Here is an 18167-nt window from a genome sequence, read left to right as displayed (position 1 = left end):
ACAACACAGCATTTCCAGCAGCTAATGCTTCCCGACTTTACTGTAGTGCAGTTAGGTGTGAATTTAAAGGTGTGTGGCTCAAAACTGAAGTAACAATCTGTCAGAACAATGTTCCCTTACATTGCCATCATCAGTCCCACCTTCTGTCCCTAATATAATACAGAATAACAGAGGTATTTGGACAAACGCTGTAAACACTTGTTCACAGTGTAAAAGCCACAGTACATTCTGAAGCACTGACAATAACTTGTTTCCCTGATTATTAATACAAGGGAATCTCTGGGGTTTGAGACAATCAAAAACATTGTTCTCACATGATTAAAGCAATAATGGTACGTACAATAATGTATTTATACTCCTAGTAGGTGTCACCCTGGTCACAAATACTGGTGGTATATTCTCTGCTCTGTTGGAGAGTGAACCCTCCTACTCCACTTCCTTTGTCTGCTGTAGCTGTCACTGTAAGAGATGCATGGGGGGCAGGAGGCAGTGCAGTTAGAAGGGCTTCTTCAAGCACTGACTAAGATAGATGCAAATATAATGAAGTAGTGTCTAAAGTGGACTGGTGTGACTATTGGTTTTGGATGTGTGGAACTATGCGAGGGAGCATCATCATAGACTCTTATAAAATACAGTTGAAATACTGACAAATGGCAAGTAACTTTCCTCCTTTAAGTTTCTCTCCTAGTCCCCGACACATTGGTGACCTAGTCAGATGCCTTTTTCCATACTGTAGACCACCACTGTTGTGACGATACCCATCAATAAAACCTATTGTAATGCAAAACCTTGAATTATAATTCATCCTCTTTTACATATTGTAGCTATTAGAGTCAACAGGTCTTGAGACAAAATGTTTCAAATTCAAACTCCTTTGACAACAAATGACTACACTTTATACTAACGTAATTATCTAAGACTCATGCGCACGAACACACACCTACCACACAAGCCCTCACACAAAGGGACATATGAACACACATTCACATTATATCATCTCCTCTCAGCAGTAAATTAGCAGTCTGTGATGAGATCTGACAGAGCCAACATGACAAGATAATGACCGGGCTGACATGTATAGGCAGAACAAGAAACAGAAATGGGTTTTAAAGGAGTTTGGCTCTTTTCAGGGCTTTTTTGTATATGTGTGCGTGTGTGTGTGTGCGGTCACAGACGACACTGTTAATTACTGTGATAGAAAAAGTAAGAAAGATTGTCACACTAGTCCGCAGGTGGTGCTGACAAAAGAAGGTGATTTACATGAAGAATTTATACATTTACATTTATACATACATTGTTTATTACTAGGCGTGATGTCTTTGCAATTATGTAACAGTTTCCAGAACATTTTATTTAAAATATAAGTTACAATTTAAAATACACAAAGGGGTTCGAGGCCTGAAGATGTGCAAAGAGATAAAGGTTTAAAATATCTGGTGGAAGTTTTTCTGCTTTGACTGAAGTCTATATATATATAAATTAAAGTAGACAAATTGTCACTTTACTTCATGAGACCATTTGAAAAAGTAAAAGGATGACTGCTGATACTGTTACAAGTACACAACTGCCTTCATAAATGAGGTGAGAGCAGATTAACCAAGTGGACAAAATGAGACAGATGACACAGCAAGAACACTTGCTCACAAGTTTTCAGCTTCTTAATAAGAGAACAGTCTCTGAGATGTCCGCTGATCCTTATCGGCAAACCGCGTCCTGTCCCTCTAATCACTGCAGATGTGATAACAGAATTAGCCATCTCCTCTGATCTTTCCATCTGATAGAAAAACTACACTTCCTCCTCTCCAGGGCGCAATTCAACTCCAGTGAACTGCCACTATTTCCCAGCCTCACATCTGCACCCCTGCTCTGATCATATCTCTACAGTTCAGTGAGAGGAACAGCAGAGATCACACAGAGTCAATTGCCTGTCATGATACATTGGTTAGGAGCCAGCTGTGAACGCTGATGGTTGTAATGTATGTCATGGCTCATAAGCAGCACACATTTGAATTTAAGCAACATTGGTAAATGGTCAGAGGAGATCTAAACAGTAAGCAACAAAGCTATAAACATACTTTCAAGTCATTCTAAGTCAACCATGTAAGATTTGTACTTGGATAAAAACATTTCCGCTTCACCAATAAAAAGATGTGTTTATGCAGGATTACATTTTTTATTAGATTTTATTCTCTAGAGAATGACCAGAGGTGAAATTCTGCAGAAGGAAATGTCATTGCAATTCCAACACAGATCTTTTTAGTTAAAGTATAGGACATGAATATCAAATCAGCTATTATGATATTTTGCTCCTAAATAAAGCACCTTTGTTCTATTGTAATATTTTTCTCTCAGTGAACTAATCTATGTTTATAACATCCTGATATGATTTTCTAAATCCCTAATAGTGGCCGCCTTTTTTTAATCATTGTCCAAAGTGAATGACATTTTTTCCACTGCACACTCGCATATATGCAGCATTTGAGGGTCAATTTTCTAGCTCCACAACACTTTGGAACAGGAAGAACTGATGATTGACAAAGGACCAACCCTTTACCATCCACAGAGTGTTTGGCTGTTTTACCAAACAGTGTTTTGGAGAAAAGGCAGAAAAGTGGAAATGCCTTATTAGTCAGGTTGTGTTGGTGAATCATTCTTTTAGCAAACAAAGGTTGTGGTGCATGTTAAGTGTGCTTCTGAAGAGGGAGTTCAGCTTGTAACAAACTAAATGTGCTTTGAAAGTTAAAAATAAAAAGCATGAGAATGTGAAGATTTAATAATGAATTTGAATTAAAGCCACCACTTGTGTAGTTCAAGATATCATATCATGTTAAAAGGGTGAAAAACACAGGAGGTTTTTGTTGTAATTGTGCCTTTAAGGCTAAATTTTTCTCTGTAAACAAAGTCTTAAACTGAAACTACATATATAACTCCAACTATAATAATTTTACACAATGCAAATTATATCATTATAATTATACCATTATATTTCAGCAATAGCTATATTGTGGTTACAGGTGCAACAGACTGGACACTTTTAACCAGACGAGCTCAGTTAATCAGCTTGAGTTAATCTATAAAAATATAATCAGTGCAAAAATGAAAATATGCTCTGTCCTGCCACAGCACTCATGCAGTTTGTGGATATAAAGTACAGTAGATCTGTCAAGGTGAAACTTGGTTGTTAGATTCAATTTTTACAGCACCATAAAGAGTTGTACACCATTTTCTGATATCATTATACATCATTATACAGTGAAAAAGAGTGTAAATCAATGTGTGAAAGGTATAGTTTTAAAGTAGGACCAGGTGACCTGCTCTTAGGTCCAAGTGTTTACTTTAGTGAATCTTATTCTGCTCATGTAGATAAAAAAAAAAAAAAACTGCTGTTGTGTTACCAAAAAATTGATTATTGCTAAATAGCCCTTCACCTTTGTTATCCCCTTCACAGGAAAGATGCAAAAATGATAACAGTCTGTTAATGAAGCATGAATGATTAAAGAGCCCCACAGGGAGAAGTTGTCAAACACTGCAGACAGTAAACCTTTTCTTTATTGTGTGTCATCCTCTGTTCACTTTCAGCTGGGGGCAGGAGATACAGAAAGACAAAAAAGAAAAAGGGGAGTTGTGCCACAGGGTGAACTTGAAGGAGACCAGACAATTTACTAAAATATGATAAACAATGGGAATAAAAGACAAGATAAAAGAGAAGTTTATCTCATCATGAAAGAAGTGTAAAGTGGGAGGTTTGAAGCAGAACCTTATTTTATTGCACAGGCATATTAAAAAGACCCTGGTAAGTGACCTGTTCTAATACGAATTGAGAATGCCAGGAAAAACCAAAACATTTTAATCTTCTCAGCCTAATGCGGGCTATTAGACCACCACATTAAACTCCCACACACACACACACACACAAACACACTCAGACCATCATCCCCACTATACATCTCATACACACACCTACAGTGACTCAGCTTTGCAACTATGCAACTTCCTTTTTATTTCTTTCCCCATCTCTCCTTCTGTCCTTTGATCAAGAGCTCTCAGTAAACAGAGGCAGGATTTACATAAGTGGTAGCAAGCTGCTCTCATCACTTTGCTGTGCCAAAGCCCTTTCTATCAGCAGAGCATTGGAGGCACCCAACATGGAGAAGAATTACATCAGCTCTTAGGGTGCAGCTTTTCTGTCAGATAGATTTTGACTGTGTCTCAGAGCTGTTAAATAATCCCCAAGTGCTCCTGATATGACCCCAGATTGATTACTTGGAAGTTAGTCTCATTCCACCGTGCACACAAATTAAATGACTGAGGAAAGTTTAAAAAGAGTCATTTAGTTCACGTCAGCTAATCAAATATTACAAAAACAATAAACTTCTTCAACCTACTTTGTAAATGTGATATGAAGATGTATAAATACCTAACACTTGGGTTTTGTGGAGGTAGTTTAATGCTTCTTGAATTTCCACCATTAATATGTGGATGTTCATGGGAAATTTCATCAAATAACAAGCTTTTACATATTCACAACAACTTAAACTTGTTCTATCTCTTCTATAAGGAGGCTTTCTTCTTGGCTTTTTGCACCTTTTCTAGTCTTGTAACAACCATATTTAATTTATTTTGCAGTATGACTAATGTTAAAGGGCAACTTCATCAATTTTCACCTTCTATGGCTTTAGTTTAGGGTATAAATGTACTATAATCTTTTTAAACCTCCCTCTGACCTCCCATGTATTAAAATTATGTTAAATGTTTCCCTGCTTCTAGGTGAAAAACTCCTCCAGATAATATCACCTGGGTGGAGTTTTTCATCATTAGGAGTTCAGATGATGTCATCTGCGTGAACTTTGGAAAGGCAGGTTGACCATGATTACAAATTCCGTAGTGTGAGCAACAAGATGACATAATCTGAACAAAAGGTTTTTCTATATGATGTCATCAGGAGGCCTTCTTTCAGCTAGAAGTAGGGAGATATATTACTATTAGGCAAAGTCGGAGGGAACTTTAATGGCGTTCATTTACATGTACTTCTCAAAGTAGACCCAAAAGAAGCAAGCTCAATATTAGTGAAAGCTTCCTTTAAGTTATGTCACACCATGGTAGCTGTTGGGGGGTGTGGGAGCCATCTTGTGATCTATGCAGTCTGTTTAGTTGTACCTGCTGCAGTGGTTAAAATGTGTTACTTGCATATCTTTTGTTTGGTTAATAAGTTGTATAAATTGTGTAAACTTGATGGAGATGAAGAGGAGAAAAGGAGAAATGAAGTCACAAAAGGGAAAAACTAATAAAGATAAATACATGAAGAGTTTTGTAGTGGCTCCCTGCAAAATCTGCTTATTCCAGTACAGTAAGTAACACAAGTAAGTAATACAGTGCGATGTTGATTTGCGTTACTTACATCTCACAGCTTGAGAGGGTAACAAACATGTATTTCTATATAACACATTATGTGAAAGTGGTGCCTTTGAATGTACTCATTTCAAAGATACGTCTGTTTACCTTTTCATTTTCCTTGATGAAAACTATATAAATAAATGACTGCACAATGATGAAAAAATTTATCCGGTATTGCCTCACCAACTATCACCTACAGTGTGCAATTATCTTGTTAATACCCTGAAAGAGGATTTTTGGCTATTCATCCACATTGCTGATCCAAGCGCCTCCAACACAGATGTGCCCCATTAACGTACAATGTTTAAACAGACTTTCACATAATGGGGGTCTTCTAATATAAATACTGTACGTGAACCACGAGTGCTATAAAAAGAATGATCAGAATGTGTTCTTAGCAGAGCAGATGGTTGCAGTTCTGCCAGCACTAACTAGTGCCGCGCGATTATGTGCGATGATAAGTTGCTTCTCAGTTGAAAGCCTATCATTAGGGCTTTAATTAAGGCAGTAGCCAAGGCGGCTGACATTGTCTGCCACAGATTCCTTGTACTCTCTCTTTCTGTCTTAGCCATGTGGTGCACATGTGTGCCATTGCCATATGAATATATTTTTCCTTTTGTGTAAGTACCTTTGTACACACACACACACACACACACACACACACACACACACACACACACACACACACACACACACACAGAGATGGCAGTGTCTAAGACTGGGGGTACCCAGTGTCGCCTTGTGTGGTCGAGAGTCTAGACTAAGTGCATGCCCTATGGCATTTATAAAGGGGATGGTTGGGGAAAGGACCACGAGGAGTCTCGTGAATTAAAACAAGTCGTTTACTGTTGTTTGGACACGAGGGCCTGTCAAACACATTGCAAACTTTTTTTGCTCGTTACTGCAAATGTGACATTTAATCACGCACTGTGCATTGTTGCTTATTCCTTGATGGGTAACCGGTCCCCAGAGTTCTTGGAGCAAAATTAAAATATTTGCTATTCTGTGCATTTGACCTAAGCATAAAAACAAATAGAATCATAATACCCATGACTGAAGTTTTTTTATTTATTAATGGAGAGGCGAGTTGCATCATCATATTTGCTACTTGCAAATGATAAAAGTGGACATGTTCTCATTATCTTATTAGAAAAAATAATCCAGTTGTAAATACTTTCCATCCACAAACATGTACACTGTTGCCCATAAAATTGGAATAAAATACTTTCATTTTTACATTCTGCGAATGAAATTATTGTGACAATATGATTTATTCTTGATATATAAAGTGCATATCTACCAGAACTTAGTTAATCAATGTCTTCCGAACAATTTACAATGAAAATTGAACCACAATTAACCTTTGCAAAAAAAAAGGAATGCCTCTAAAAACAAAATTTTTCCAACTTTATGTGCAACAGTGTTTTTGTATTTGTACTTCTGTTGTATGGAAATTTCCTTTTTAGAAGACAGCGTTGTACAAAGGACAAGGGGATAGTATGGGATAGTGACTGTCCTAGTTTTGGGGGCTGCATATGGATTAATAAAAGATGACTGGGAATAAATATTGTACCCTAGCCCCGATTGAAAAGTCAAATGAGGACAAAGTCATCGTTTAACACATTTAATGTTTTGGTTCAGCACTTCCTTAAGTCCTGTCGACCATCCAATCGAAACAGAACATTTGTGCTTTAGAGAAAGCATATCACTTAATACGTTCTGGCCCCCTCCCTTTTTCTGTAATTCAATGTCTCCTAAAGAGCATTTTTAAAGTACCAGGCATGTGGCAGCCCTCTTATTTAAAAAAAATATACAGCTAAATTGAATGCCATCAATACCACTAAGCAACAGGCACTGTATAAAATCAGTGTCCTTGAGAAGATGGCTTTTTATTCTTTTTATGTCTCAGGATCTATAGAAGCAGTAGGGATGGCTCACTTTATACCAGACAGAATGGAAATAAACCACTGCAACTAATGGTTCCTCTGTTTTACCGTCCAGTCATTTATACAAGTAGTATATTTAGAGCATCAAATGCAGGTTGGGGATCTGTTATTTGTTAATGTAAAACTACATACATTTATGTAAAATAAAAACAATTAATTTACCCACATTGTAAAATTGATGTCAGCTACAAAGAAACAAAATCATGTTTACCAAGTAAGATAGCCACATGTATCTGGATTTGTATTATTTAGAATGGACTTGTAACATCTTGCCTTTAGTGTAGCACAAAGTTTTCTTAAATGAAAATGGTATTGACAGAAAGCAAGAAATTCTACAATAAAAGTCTTTTTTTTTGCATTTTTTTCCCAAGAACATTTGTCTGATTTGTCTTTTAGTAAACATTATCAATTAGAATTTCTCTAGATGTCTAGAGTCATTTCTAAAAATCCTATAATTCCAAAGAAAGTTAGTCCTGAACATCTAGTTACAGTAAGCTCTTATTGAAACATTTTACTGATGGATGACAGGGTGTGTTGAGTCTAATGGAGTGAGCTATTCAAACACTGTGCTGCTACTGTTAATGATGTACAGCATTGTAACTATCAGGAGAACAGGAAGATAGATGATCCGACAATGAAGAACTTTCCTCCGTCAAAGTTCACTAATCCCTTCACATGCAACTTCTGACTCTCTCAAACCCTGAGTCTGTGTTCTAGACTCAATACAAACCTAATACTATATTACTGTAAGTCATTATTGTATAGTTAAAGCTTATTTGCCCTAAATGCTCGGAGAAAAGTTTGCCTATTGGCATCCCATGGGAAGCAAACAAAATATCTCCAGTGTTTTAAATCCAATTGCATGTAATGCAGACATGATCATCATCTCTGCCATTACCGCTGCTGCTCCTGAAATGAAATCTCAGAGTCATCTTGTCCCCTATTAACCGTGCATTACATTACAGCCTAGGGAAGGTCAAGACAACATGTGTAGACTTGTTCTGCTCTCTTCCTTGACACGCAGAATTAATTCATCACAATAGCTGCAAAGTTGCAATTTCCTGTAATTTGCTAGGAAGGGACATGCTGCTAGGGGCTCTGTGGGGAGGGAATCAGTCTTCACTTGTTCTGCCTCTGCCTCCCCTCTTTATAACTTTTTTTATTCCGTCGCTTTTTCTGCGACCCTTGCTAAATGCAGTATAGATAACTTCCGTCTCAGGCATGATGATATGAAGCCCAGGTATCTTCGACTGTATATGAGTCTGTTTTTCAAATGGCTTTAATATTAATGGGATCTCCTGGCTTTTAGAAAAGAACTTCATATTTACTGAATATTGTTCATTTCTGTGTGAGTCTTCAGAATGTATGGATACTTTTGTGTATTATTGTTGCAAATTGCTTCGGGCTGATCTGGGGGCCTGGGTGGTGACATTTGCATATTTCTTTCTGTTTTCACAAGATACTTTGGTTTTTGCTCTTCTTATACTGTAGGTCTACTCCTCTTAAAGCTGTTTTTATGAGCCATCTTTTCTGTAAAAGACAAAACATTTCTTTTATAGCCAAAGCCTCACACCCCGACAGCTCCACATACAAAGACAAAACTAAATAATTCATATGCTACATATGAACTGAACATGTAGCAGACTAGGAAATGGTTGGTGTTAAATTTGTGGTGTCAGCACAGCCAGGTGGGACCATAAGTGCTTACATCTGCTCATACAGCTCCATTTGACTAAAAGTTCCTTTCTTGCACAAAATTAACAATCCCCCTTGTGTCTGTTCATCATTGCAAACACTCTCCATCACAGGAACAGGCAGCACATCCTGGGCTGCTTGAGTTATGATCTAACTCTATACAGAGACAAAATTTGTATACTGCAACGGCTGTTCAATAAAAACAAATAATAATAAAAGTGAGGTTATTTTGCTGACACATCTGCAGTGGGTTACTACACTATGCTGCCAACTGGCAGCTATGACGATGATGACATATTGACAGAGGCTCCACAGGGATACCCCCAGCTCCATCACTTTGCTCAGCTTGGAGCAAAAGATTTCTTCTTTTGGGGTTTCATCAGGGGAAATCTAGATGGGGTGGATGACGCCTGTGGGCCTCTTGGATGAGGATGGATGAGGACATTTGGCTGTCAGCAGTGCAGAGGCCTATCTGGTTCTGTCAGAAGTCCACAAGAGAGGCAGAGGACACAAGGGGGTTTGTCTCAGTAGGCAAATGCAATCTTCCTCCCAAGCTTTTCTCATCATCGTCATCTTTTACATGCTGGAATTTGAGGTATTTGTGTCTTTAAGTGGCTTTGTAGTGGAGGCCTTTTTTTTAAAGGTAGAAATGAATCTTTAGCCATTGATTAATTCCTTAGTGCAAAAGGTGCTTGCTAACCATTCCTGAATTTCAGTGTCTTTGACAAATCATGCTATTTTTTCCTGTAGAGGTAGGTGCAAGGAGAGATGTCAAGGGACCCACTTTAGATAATTTGGAAGAATCCATAAGAGCCCTGTGTGGGATGATCATTGATTTCACTGTCTTTTTCTGCTTGTCTGTGTTGTTCCGGGCCTTTAGGCAGCATTGTGGTATCCCTACACAAACACACTATAGGGGGGGAACAACCCACAGCCCAATCCGTGGGGTGCTTTATCAATCAATATGACCTTCTATTGCACAAATTCTTGTCTTTGGCTTCCCCTTCCAGCATCTTCAGCCCCACAGGCCACGGGGTAATTCAGACTTTTAGCACCCACAGAGCTGATGCAATCTTTGCTCATTATCAGGGTGTCCTTTTGAAGAAGATAGCAGCACGTTAACATAATGATATGAAATACTGTCTGCAGGGATTCTGCACAGCCAGGAGTACAGTACATTTGCAACCCACTGGCATGGCATTAAGTTGTAGTGTCACTCCTTGGTGAACCATTAAAATCAGTCCTAGAAAATTTCAGGAAATTGGTGGAACAAGCAATGAATTTGATAACCGAATACAGCCATCTTGGGAATTCAAGACTGGAATGTTTTCATTTTCTCAGACTGAGGACTGATCCGCTAATTGGGTTACTTAGACTCAGTGAGGAAGTTGTCAAGCTTCAGGGGTTTTTATTTGTGCCTGGCTGTCAAATCACAGCCCTGGGTAGTGACCCTCGGGGTGATGCCCCCATGAGGCCCTTTAAGGTACAGCTGTCTGATGAGTCAGTGCAGAAGCCCCACTTTCCCAGAAAATCCCAGGTTCTGATTTGATAGGGTGACACAAGGGAAGAGGCCACACAGTTGGTAATATGGAAGGATTTTACTGCTTCTCAGGTCGGGTTAGAGGCTGCTGAGGAGGAATAGCAGCCAAACTTGTGACAATATAGATATAAAACAGTCACAGTTATGTTCATGTCTCCAAAAATCCCTGATTATCTCATCACTATTGCGACTATGCTCCATTTGCTTAGTGTTTGTGTATGAGCTTGGAAATTTAATGAGTCAAAGATAATAATATGGTCTGACAGTGATTTTTTCCCTACCAATTTTAAACAAAGTCTGTAGCACTACTATAATTACAAGGCCACCCTCCCAGCCCAGATGTTAGGATTTCTCCAGATGCGCTCCACCTGCTGGGACGAGGACACTGACAGCAGGTCAGCACAACTTTCTTCTAGTCCTCTGCCTTACCAAGAGAGAGCAGCCAGAGTAGAAAGCAGACCACAGCTGCTAATGACATACAAATGGCCAGCCACCGATGATACAGAGGGTGGGTTTGCATCTGTGTATATGGTTACAGGAAAGTGGCTACATGACCTTAATGCTAGTCAGCATTTGTACAAAATCACTCAATCACCCAGACCCAGACATAGTGCATATCTGACCAAAAACTTACTTGTAATGATTCAAATTTATATCTAGCTTCAAAAGAAAAATACAAAATACATTAAAAACATTTACGATGATAAATATGTAGTGAAATATTTGGATCACTGCCCAAACATACTTCCCTACCCTAATCCTAATATAATAATTCTACAGCTGCTGCACCCTTGTGCCAAACAAGTACAGCGTGCTCAGACAAAGACACCCATTTAAAGATTGTTAATATTTCACACCATACATACAATGCCAGGTTCTCCACACAAATATGCATTTATGCCTGTCCATGCATGTCTGTTTATGTGTGCTTGTCTAAATGCAGCTACGGTGGTGGTGGCTTCCCGGGGAATTGAAATTAATGAGTGTAATCAGAAGCAAACAGCGAGCCAGGCAAGGGCAATTAATACAAGCAAGATGAGCAGAGCTGCTGGTTTGCTCGGCCAGGCATGGCTGGAGCTGAAGAGATGGAGGATTAAGATGCAACCACAGACAAAATACACAGCTTTTCCACACACAGCAGATGTCCATGGATGGATGGTGCTGGGAGCCTGGCATCAACATGCATTCACCAACCGGCCACTCGGTCAGCCCAGCCCAATACGAGCTGACAACCTCCTGGCAGTATTCAGATAACACAATCTTCTCTTTAGTTCGAGAGCCAGGGGAAGGCCCTCATCGGGGCCCCTGCACTGCATACGAAAGGGACTCAGTGCAAAACTGCACAGTGGAGCTACTGTGTGAGAGAGTGAGAGACAGAAAAACATAATGAGATAAAGAGGGAGAGGGGGCAGGGCATTGTGGGCAAGCTCAACTCAAGTACATCTCAATGTGATGTTGTTACCCCTGTGTTCCCTCTACGTTTTTTTCTGATTGAAACATCCTTGGATGCATGCATTCCTTCAAGCACATATATTTGTTTCAGTATAAACAAACATATCTGAACCAGCTGCCCTTATAAAACAGCCCTGCTTGTTGTTTTCTTTAATTGAAGCTAAATGAGAGTGTCACCGCCCAGGATCTTTTCACTCAGCCCTGGCTTTGTTGCATAGAATGGCGCTCATTCCCCCGGCGGTCTCGCATTTCCACTGTTTATGTGAGATAATGATGCATGTGTAAGGATACACCACCAGGCCAAGAGAGGGACTGATATGAACTATGACGGCTGCCTCGTCAGACCAAACCAATCTGTGGCAAAACAGAAGAATGAAGTCAGCTCAAACCCTAAGGGAAAAAGATGCCTGTTGGCTATAGGAGCTACAGGCTCTGTGATGCACACAAAAATAAAGGTTCTGTGTTATTCCCAACAAGGGCTTATAGGTCATTCAAGGTCAATCAAACAGGAGCCAAACCTGATTCTACAGATGTTGTCGAGCTCATTCCCTCTTTGTGTTATCTCTTGAAAATGGAAATGTTATTACTCTACTTGCATATCGATTAAGAGGAGTCTACGTAGACATTTCAAGGAAATTACCACTACTTTGTGGCATTCAGAAGAACTGGAGAATAGCTTCTGATGTAATGTGGAGAACTGATTGGAAGTATAATTAACCTGTGTCAAAACAGTGTACAGCAGACGAGCAAATAAAATCTCAGCAAAGTAAGGCAAAGCTGTCTGTAGCTCTGTAATCCAAAGAATGAAGTAAAAATGTAATACCTTTTCAGAAAAAAAAGATAAAGTAGAAGGTTGGAGAATTGTGGATTGTAGCTTTGACACCACTGCCAAACACTGTTGACCTCATTCCCTCCTTCCCGCGTTATGCGGTTGCTTCAGTGCAGTTTAAGTGTGAACTGGTTTATGAAACACTGTTGGGTTGGAGGGCAAGTCCAACAAAATGACAAAACAACCCTGTCAAACTTTGATTGAATTCTCCTCTAACATGTTTTGTCGGGAGGGAAAATATCATTGCCTATTGATTGATTCTCTACCTATTCATAAATCCTGTTCTTTATTGTCTTGAGAGCGCAGTCTGCAGAGAGGATTGTGTTAAAGATGTCTATGACACCTTCACTGGTACGATAAATTATTGACACTTCAATAACTTGTGAAATACGTGCTCTTGTGCTTATGAAAGGCAACAGTTTAACGTGTCTCTCTTTTGGAACCCCATTACTTTAATGGAGGACAATTCAAACTTGGACAATTTACAGTTTTCCTCCTGGCTGTAGCCAGACGGAAACAGGCTGGTAACATCAGCTCACTTAGATTGCTCTTAGGAATTGATGAGTTTGCTCATGTAATAGTGTTAAAGGATTTTTTCCCCCTCATTTTTTCTTGGCAAGAGATCAAAGTTTGTCTGATCTTTGATGTAACTTGTCTGCCATCTTCTGGTTTCATGTTGTCATGAGGTCAAGTCAGACTGACTCATCAATGACCAAAACTAAGAACTATTAGCCTTGTAAAATATTACAAAAGGGCATTACTTACCTCAAACAAATACAAATGATATTAATTATGACTGCACTGAGAAAATGTCACTTCTATAAGATGGAAGTTATGGTGAAATAAAATAAAATTAGTATAAAGGTGAAACTAAAATGCCAGGAACATGCACTTCAAAGATTTCTTAAAATTGCAGAAAAAAATCCTGGGTGTCCCTGAAAACCACTTTAAAATTACAGCTGTAGACATTTAAAAGATAATACACTTTGGCATTAATGCATCAGATTGTCAGAGAGTGAAAAATGGCCATAGCATGAAGCGTTTAATGAAGTAATCTTTGATGACTAATGGGGTAATGAGGCTGTTTCTAAGAGTAAAACCAACATCCAATCACTCACAATCAAAGCAAAAAGTGTGGAAAAAAATTGATTAACAATTAAAGCAGCAGTCTCCATGGTTCACTGCCCACGTGCTATATCAGAGAGCCACGATTCTAAGTTTTAGCTTATTTTTTTATGAGAAACACATTTACCTATTATTGAAGGGGAAAAAAATGACAAAATAGAAAAGCTCCTCGGAGTCAAAACCATCACCAGACGCCACTGCAGTGGTTTTTTGAGCCCGTGCGTCAGAGCTGCAACCATGGCCAAACCACTTATTAAAATGCAGAGAAGCCAAGTGCCATAAAGACAGAAGGCAACCAGCTTGTTATTATTCTTTCTGAGAGGTGAGATCAATGGCAGCGGTGGTTTTCCCCCACCACAGCTATGGCCCAGTAAAGCACAGAGGGGCCATGCGGCTTCGACCCTTACAGTCAATGATATTAACTATTCCATGGGCCTTTGTAAATGGCTGCCAAGAATAATTTCCCACATGTAACATTTCCCACCAAAACCACAGAGTCATGCTGGCGTATTCTGTGCCCCACCAAACCCTATATGCTCTAAAAAGAGTGACATAGTAGAATCAATGGAAAACCAAACCTAATTCATTAATAGGGAGTTTATTTGAAGCTTGTGAAATTGTAGATGAATTATTTACTTTTGTTGCATTCAAATGATCAACAGCTTCCGGCTTGTCCCTTCAGGGGTCACCGCAGCGGAACGTGTTCTGCACATGGATTTGGCATGACTTTTTACGCCGAGTGGCCTTACTGCTGCAAACCTCCCATTTTATCCAGGCTAGGGACTGTCACTGAGGTGACCTTTGATGACTGGGCAGGGCCACACCTGGTGGGGTGGGATTCAAACCTGCTGCCTTCTGCATCCCAACCCAATGCATTAATGATGAAAAATATTGTGTCATATAGCTGAAATCTACCTGAAAATACTGGTTGGAAAAAACATAAAAATGCTGCTAAAGGGATCAAGTTTATATTCACAAAACAAACACAGTGAGTTAAAGCCTCATAAGTACCTGCAGTCTCACCTGGCCCATATCTTCACCATGCAAAACAGATGTAAATGAGAGAACATCTATAATCTTAATTTGCTAAGAGAAAAAGAGGACTACACTAAATTCTGGCTTCTGAAAATCAGGCTGAGGTGCTATTATTGTCACTGCATAATTTTGTCCAACAAACAATGTGATTTGATGCAAGTTTCCTTCCAACATGGTTTAGGAAGCTGTAACTTTGTAATGCAACCTAAAATCAAACATGCCTATAGGGTATGCTGATTAGTAGCACAACACATTAGCCTGGTCAGTTCAAAAATATCCATTTAGACCTTTGAAACTATGTTCATTGATGCATTTTGAAAACCAGTAACAACCAAGTTGCTTTTATGTCAATGTACCCAGTGTTGTTTCTGTAATGGTGGGTGATTGAGGCTTTCTCTCTAAAGACAGGTATTGTGCAACAAAGGAATCTTCAACATACAGGAAAATTCAACATACACTAAACAGACATTGGGTTAAAATATCTAGATTACGGAGATAGATTTATAAAATTGGTAATTCCATCCATGTGAAAAAAACAAAACAATCATCACAAGTGCAAATTGTGAAGGGGAAAAAAGATTCTAGATAAAAGCACAAGTATACACAAGACTTCATATAATCTTTATATATGAAATAATACATATTTACAAAAGCATGTCCATATTGATATTTATACATTATCTTACACAAGGCAAATGCCATCGGAGCATAACAAAAAAAGAATAATAAGGAAACCCTACCTCAGGTTTTATGATGTTTTCATTGTAAATGAACGATATGCATCCTACATGAACTGAAATGCAACAGTGTCCACAGGAGTGTGTGCTAGTAAAGTAGGCAAGTTAGATGAGTGGCAAGTGAAAGGTTAATGGGCTCACTCAAACCTTCCCCTAGATATATATAAAAAAAAGGTGTCATCAGCTGCAAAGAAGCTGCAGTTCACTTGAGTTGTAACTTAAGGCAGGTGCTGCCACTTCTGACCCATCCAGAGCATCCTGCCCTCTGATCTTCAGGTAAATAGCCTTTATTTTCCAGCTGTTATTTTCCAATGGAGAACGTATGAGAGCAAATATTTGTTCAAAAATGCCCAGACAGACTTTATCTCTGTGGATGGTCCCAGCTACACCCACCAGCACCAGGCCATGGGGCGAGGCCACGGCCCTGAGGCCATGAGGCTCCAGATTGGGGCTGAGGAGTAGGCACTCTTCCCTGATCAAGGCCAGGAGTCGGAGGCTAACTAGCTCAGCACCTAAGAACTCATCCCTCTGTTCACTGCCAGCTCTAAGAAAGAGAGACACCGTTCTATGATTAAGGTTTGTTTTGGGTTGGTTTGCTTTTAGTTTTATCTGGAAATAAGGTAAATTTATTATGATACATCAGTGCCTGGGTTGTACAAAACCATGCACTGATGTATGCAACACTGTTTGCATTGTTCCACCAGTAGGAATGATCAAAGCTATAGATATATAAATAATAACCAATTCAAATATAATAATGATTATAATTAAATATAAATCAAGACACTTAAACTAAAGAGAAAATATTTAACTAATTGTCCGGTTTTTGTAATTCATGAGAACCCAAATATGCTGCTCCCTACAGGGCAGTCCCTGTTCAAGCCAATCTATAATGACCAAAATCTGAGCCAAAGTCCTGCCCAAAACACATAGCTGTTGTCAATGTTGTAAAACTAACAATGCATTGTTGTTTGAAGCTGCCCCATGTTGACAGTCAATTTAAAATCTTTCCATTTCACTGTTGAGTTGAGATTCTTACCTGGCAATGAGTTGTAGCTTCACATCTGGCCAGAAGTGTTGTGCTCCCCACTCCTGAGGCTGCTGGCCGAGGCAAGGGTTCTGACTGTTTAAGAGCTGGAAAAACCAGTGGCAGAACTCTCTTCCGAGGATCAGTGGGTCAAAGCCCACCTCTTCCTTTGAGTCTCTAGATTCACATGCCATCTCTGTGGGACATCTCTGTCTTGTTTTATCCTTCTCGACTTGAAACTTTTCATCTTCCACGTCCTTTGATAAATAAAAATAACTGTTAAACTCAGAGATACTTTGTATCTGGACTAATCACCTAAAAATGATGAAAGATAAAACAACAAAAATACCATGAATGCTAAATGAATGCCTAAATACGCTGGCACATACTAGTGAATTCTGAAAGAGTTACAACTAGTCCAACCTACACTGCAATTCTTGCCTAAACATGTGAACCACATCAGCATTCAGGGGCAACTCACCTGACCTCCTGTTGCTACTTTCACAGATGACCAAAGCTCCAGAGTCCTCTTCACCAGCTGATGTTTCTCGATGTTTGGAGGCATCAATACCCCTTCTTTGGCAAGGTACTTGAAAAGTAGATCACGATGAACCTTCTTTCTTCTGAGGAGCTCCTCAGCATTTTTAGTGAAAGAGAGAATTGCTGACGTGGCTTCTATTATACGAAAACATGAACGTAAAGCACGAGCTTTATTTCATCCATCTCAATATATTAACCCTGAGACACAATAATCTCAGCAGAAATCTCTCTCTCTATATAGATTTTCATGTAAATTCCTGTTTTAAAAATAATTTCATTATAGCTGAACATGTGCAACACATATATCCTTATGGATGTATAAAGGATTTACCTAACACAACTTGACCCACCGTGCTTTGTGAACATAACGAAGGTTAATTTACAGAAATTTTACAGCAGTGGATAGTTGAAAAACACATCGTACAACAAAGAATGTATTTAACAAAGACCTTAACAACTTGTTGAGTCTGTCGGCATGTGAGTGAATGGAATGTAATAACAAGGAATCCCAGCTAACTTGCTCTTTGCTATCCGGTGGAAAAATAAAAACACACCTGTAACATTTTCCACCAGTATCAGCTTATTCGTGACGGTATTACTAAGTGACAATATGTCGCCTTGTGACATTAACTTCAATATCTCGGAGCACCCAGCACGCTCTGTTTCTGATAGTCCTGACATCTTTGACACTGCTAAACAAAATCCAAGCTTCTCTTCGGCCATTCGTGTCCTGCTTGAAAACTGACCGTACGGGAACAAGTATCAGCCAAGAAAGGTTCCGTACACAAGCGTGGATGCTGAGCGACGACCATTGCTGCCTTTATGGTTTCAGTAATTTTGGAAACCG

The 18167-nt window shown here is 39.2% G+C and overlaps 1 protein-coding gene across 1 annotated transcript; it reads right to left on the bottom strand.

The window, feature by feature from the left end:
- Positions 1 to 330: 330 nt before the first annotated feature.
- Positions 331 to 18082, bottom strand: c9h3orf38 (chromosome 9 C3orf38 homolog). The gene is made up of 4 exons (XM_067515387.1): positions 17875 to 18082; positions 17262 to 17455; positions 16793 to 17037; positions 331 to 16297 (listed from the first exon to the last, which is right to left on the bottom strand). The coding sequence occupies exons 1-4, from the start codon at positions 18041 to 18043 to the stop codon at positions 15934 to 15936; spliced, it is 972 nt and encodes a 323-aa protein (XP_067371488.1). The 5' UTR covers positions 18044 to 18082; the 3' UTR covers positions 331 to 15933.
- Positions 18083 to 18167: the final 85 nt, after the last annotated feature.

Source organism: Channa argus, chromosome 9, assembly GCF_033026475.1.
Source record: "Channa argus isolate prfri chromosome 9, Channa argus male v1.0, whole genome shotgun sequence".
Lineage (NCBI taxonomy): Eukaryota > Metazoa > Chordata > Actinopteri > Anabantiformes > Channidae > Channa > Channa argus.
The sequence above is the reverse complement of the archived record's forward strand: the minus strand, read 5'-3'. Positions and strand labels throughout refer to the sequence as shown.

What these genes read in the sequence shown, in the direction of transcription:
- c9h3orf38 (XM_067515387.1), bottom strand. Translation starts at nt 18,043, where the DNA reads ATGGCCGAAGAGAAGCTTGGATTTTGTTTAGCAGTGTCAAAGATGTCA. An exon ending in ACTGGTGGAAAATGTTACAG is followed by an intron (nt 17,456 to 17,874) that starts GTGTGTTTTTAT and finishes TTCGTATAATAG; the next exon opens with AAGCCACGTCAGCAATTCTC. An exon ending in AAGCTACAACTCATTGCCAG is followed by an intron (nt 16,298 to 16,792) that starts GTAAGAATCTCA and finishes TCTCTTTCTTAG; the next exon opens with AGCTGGCAGTGAACAGAGGG.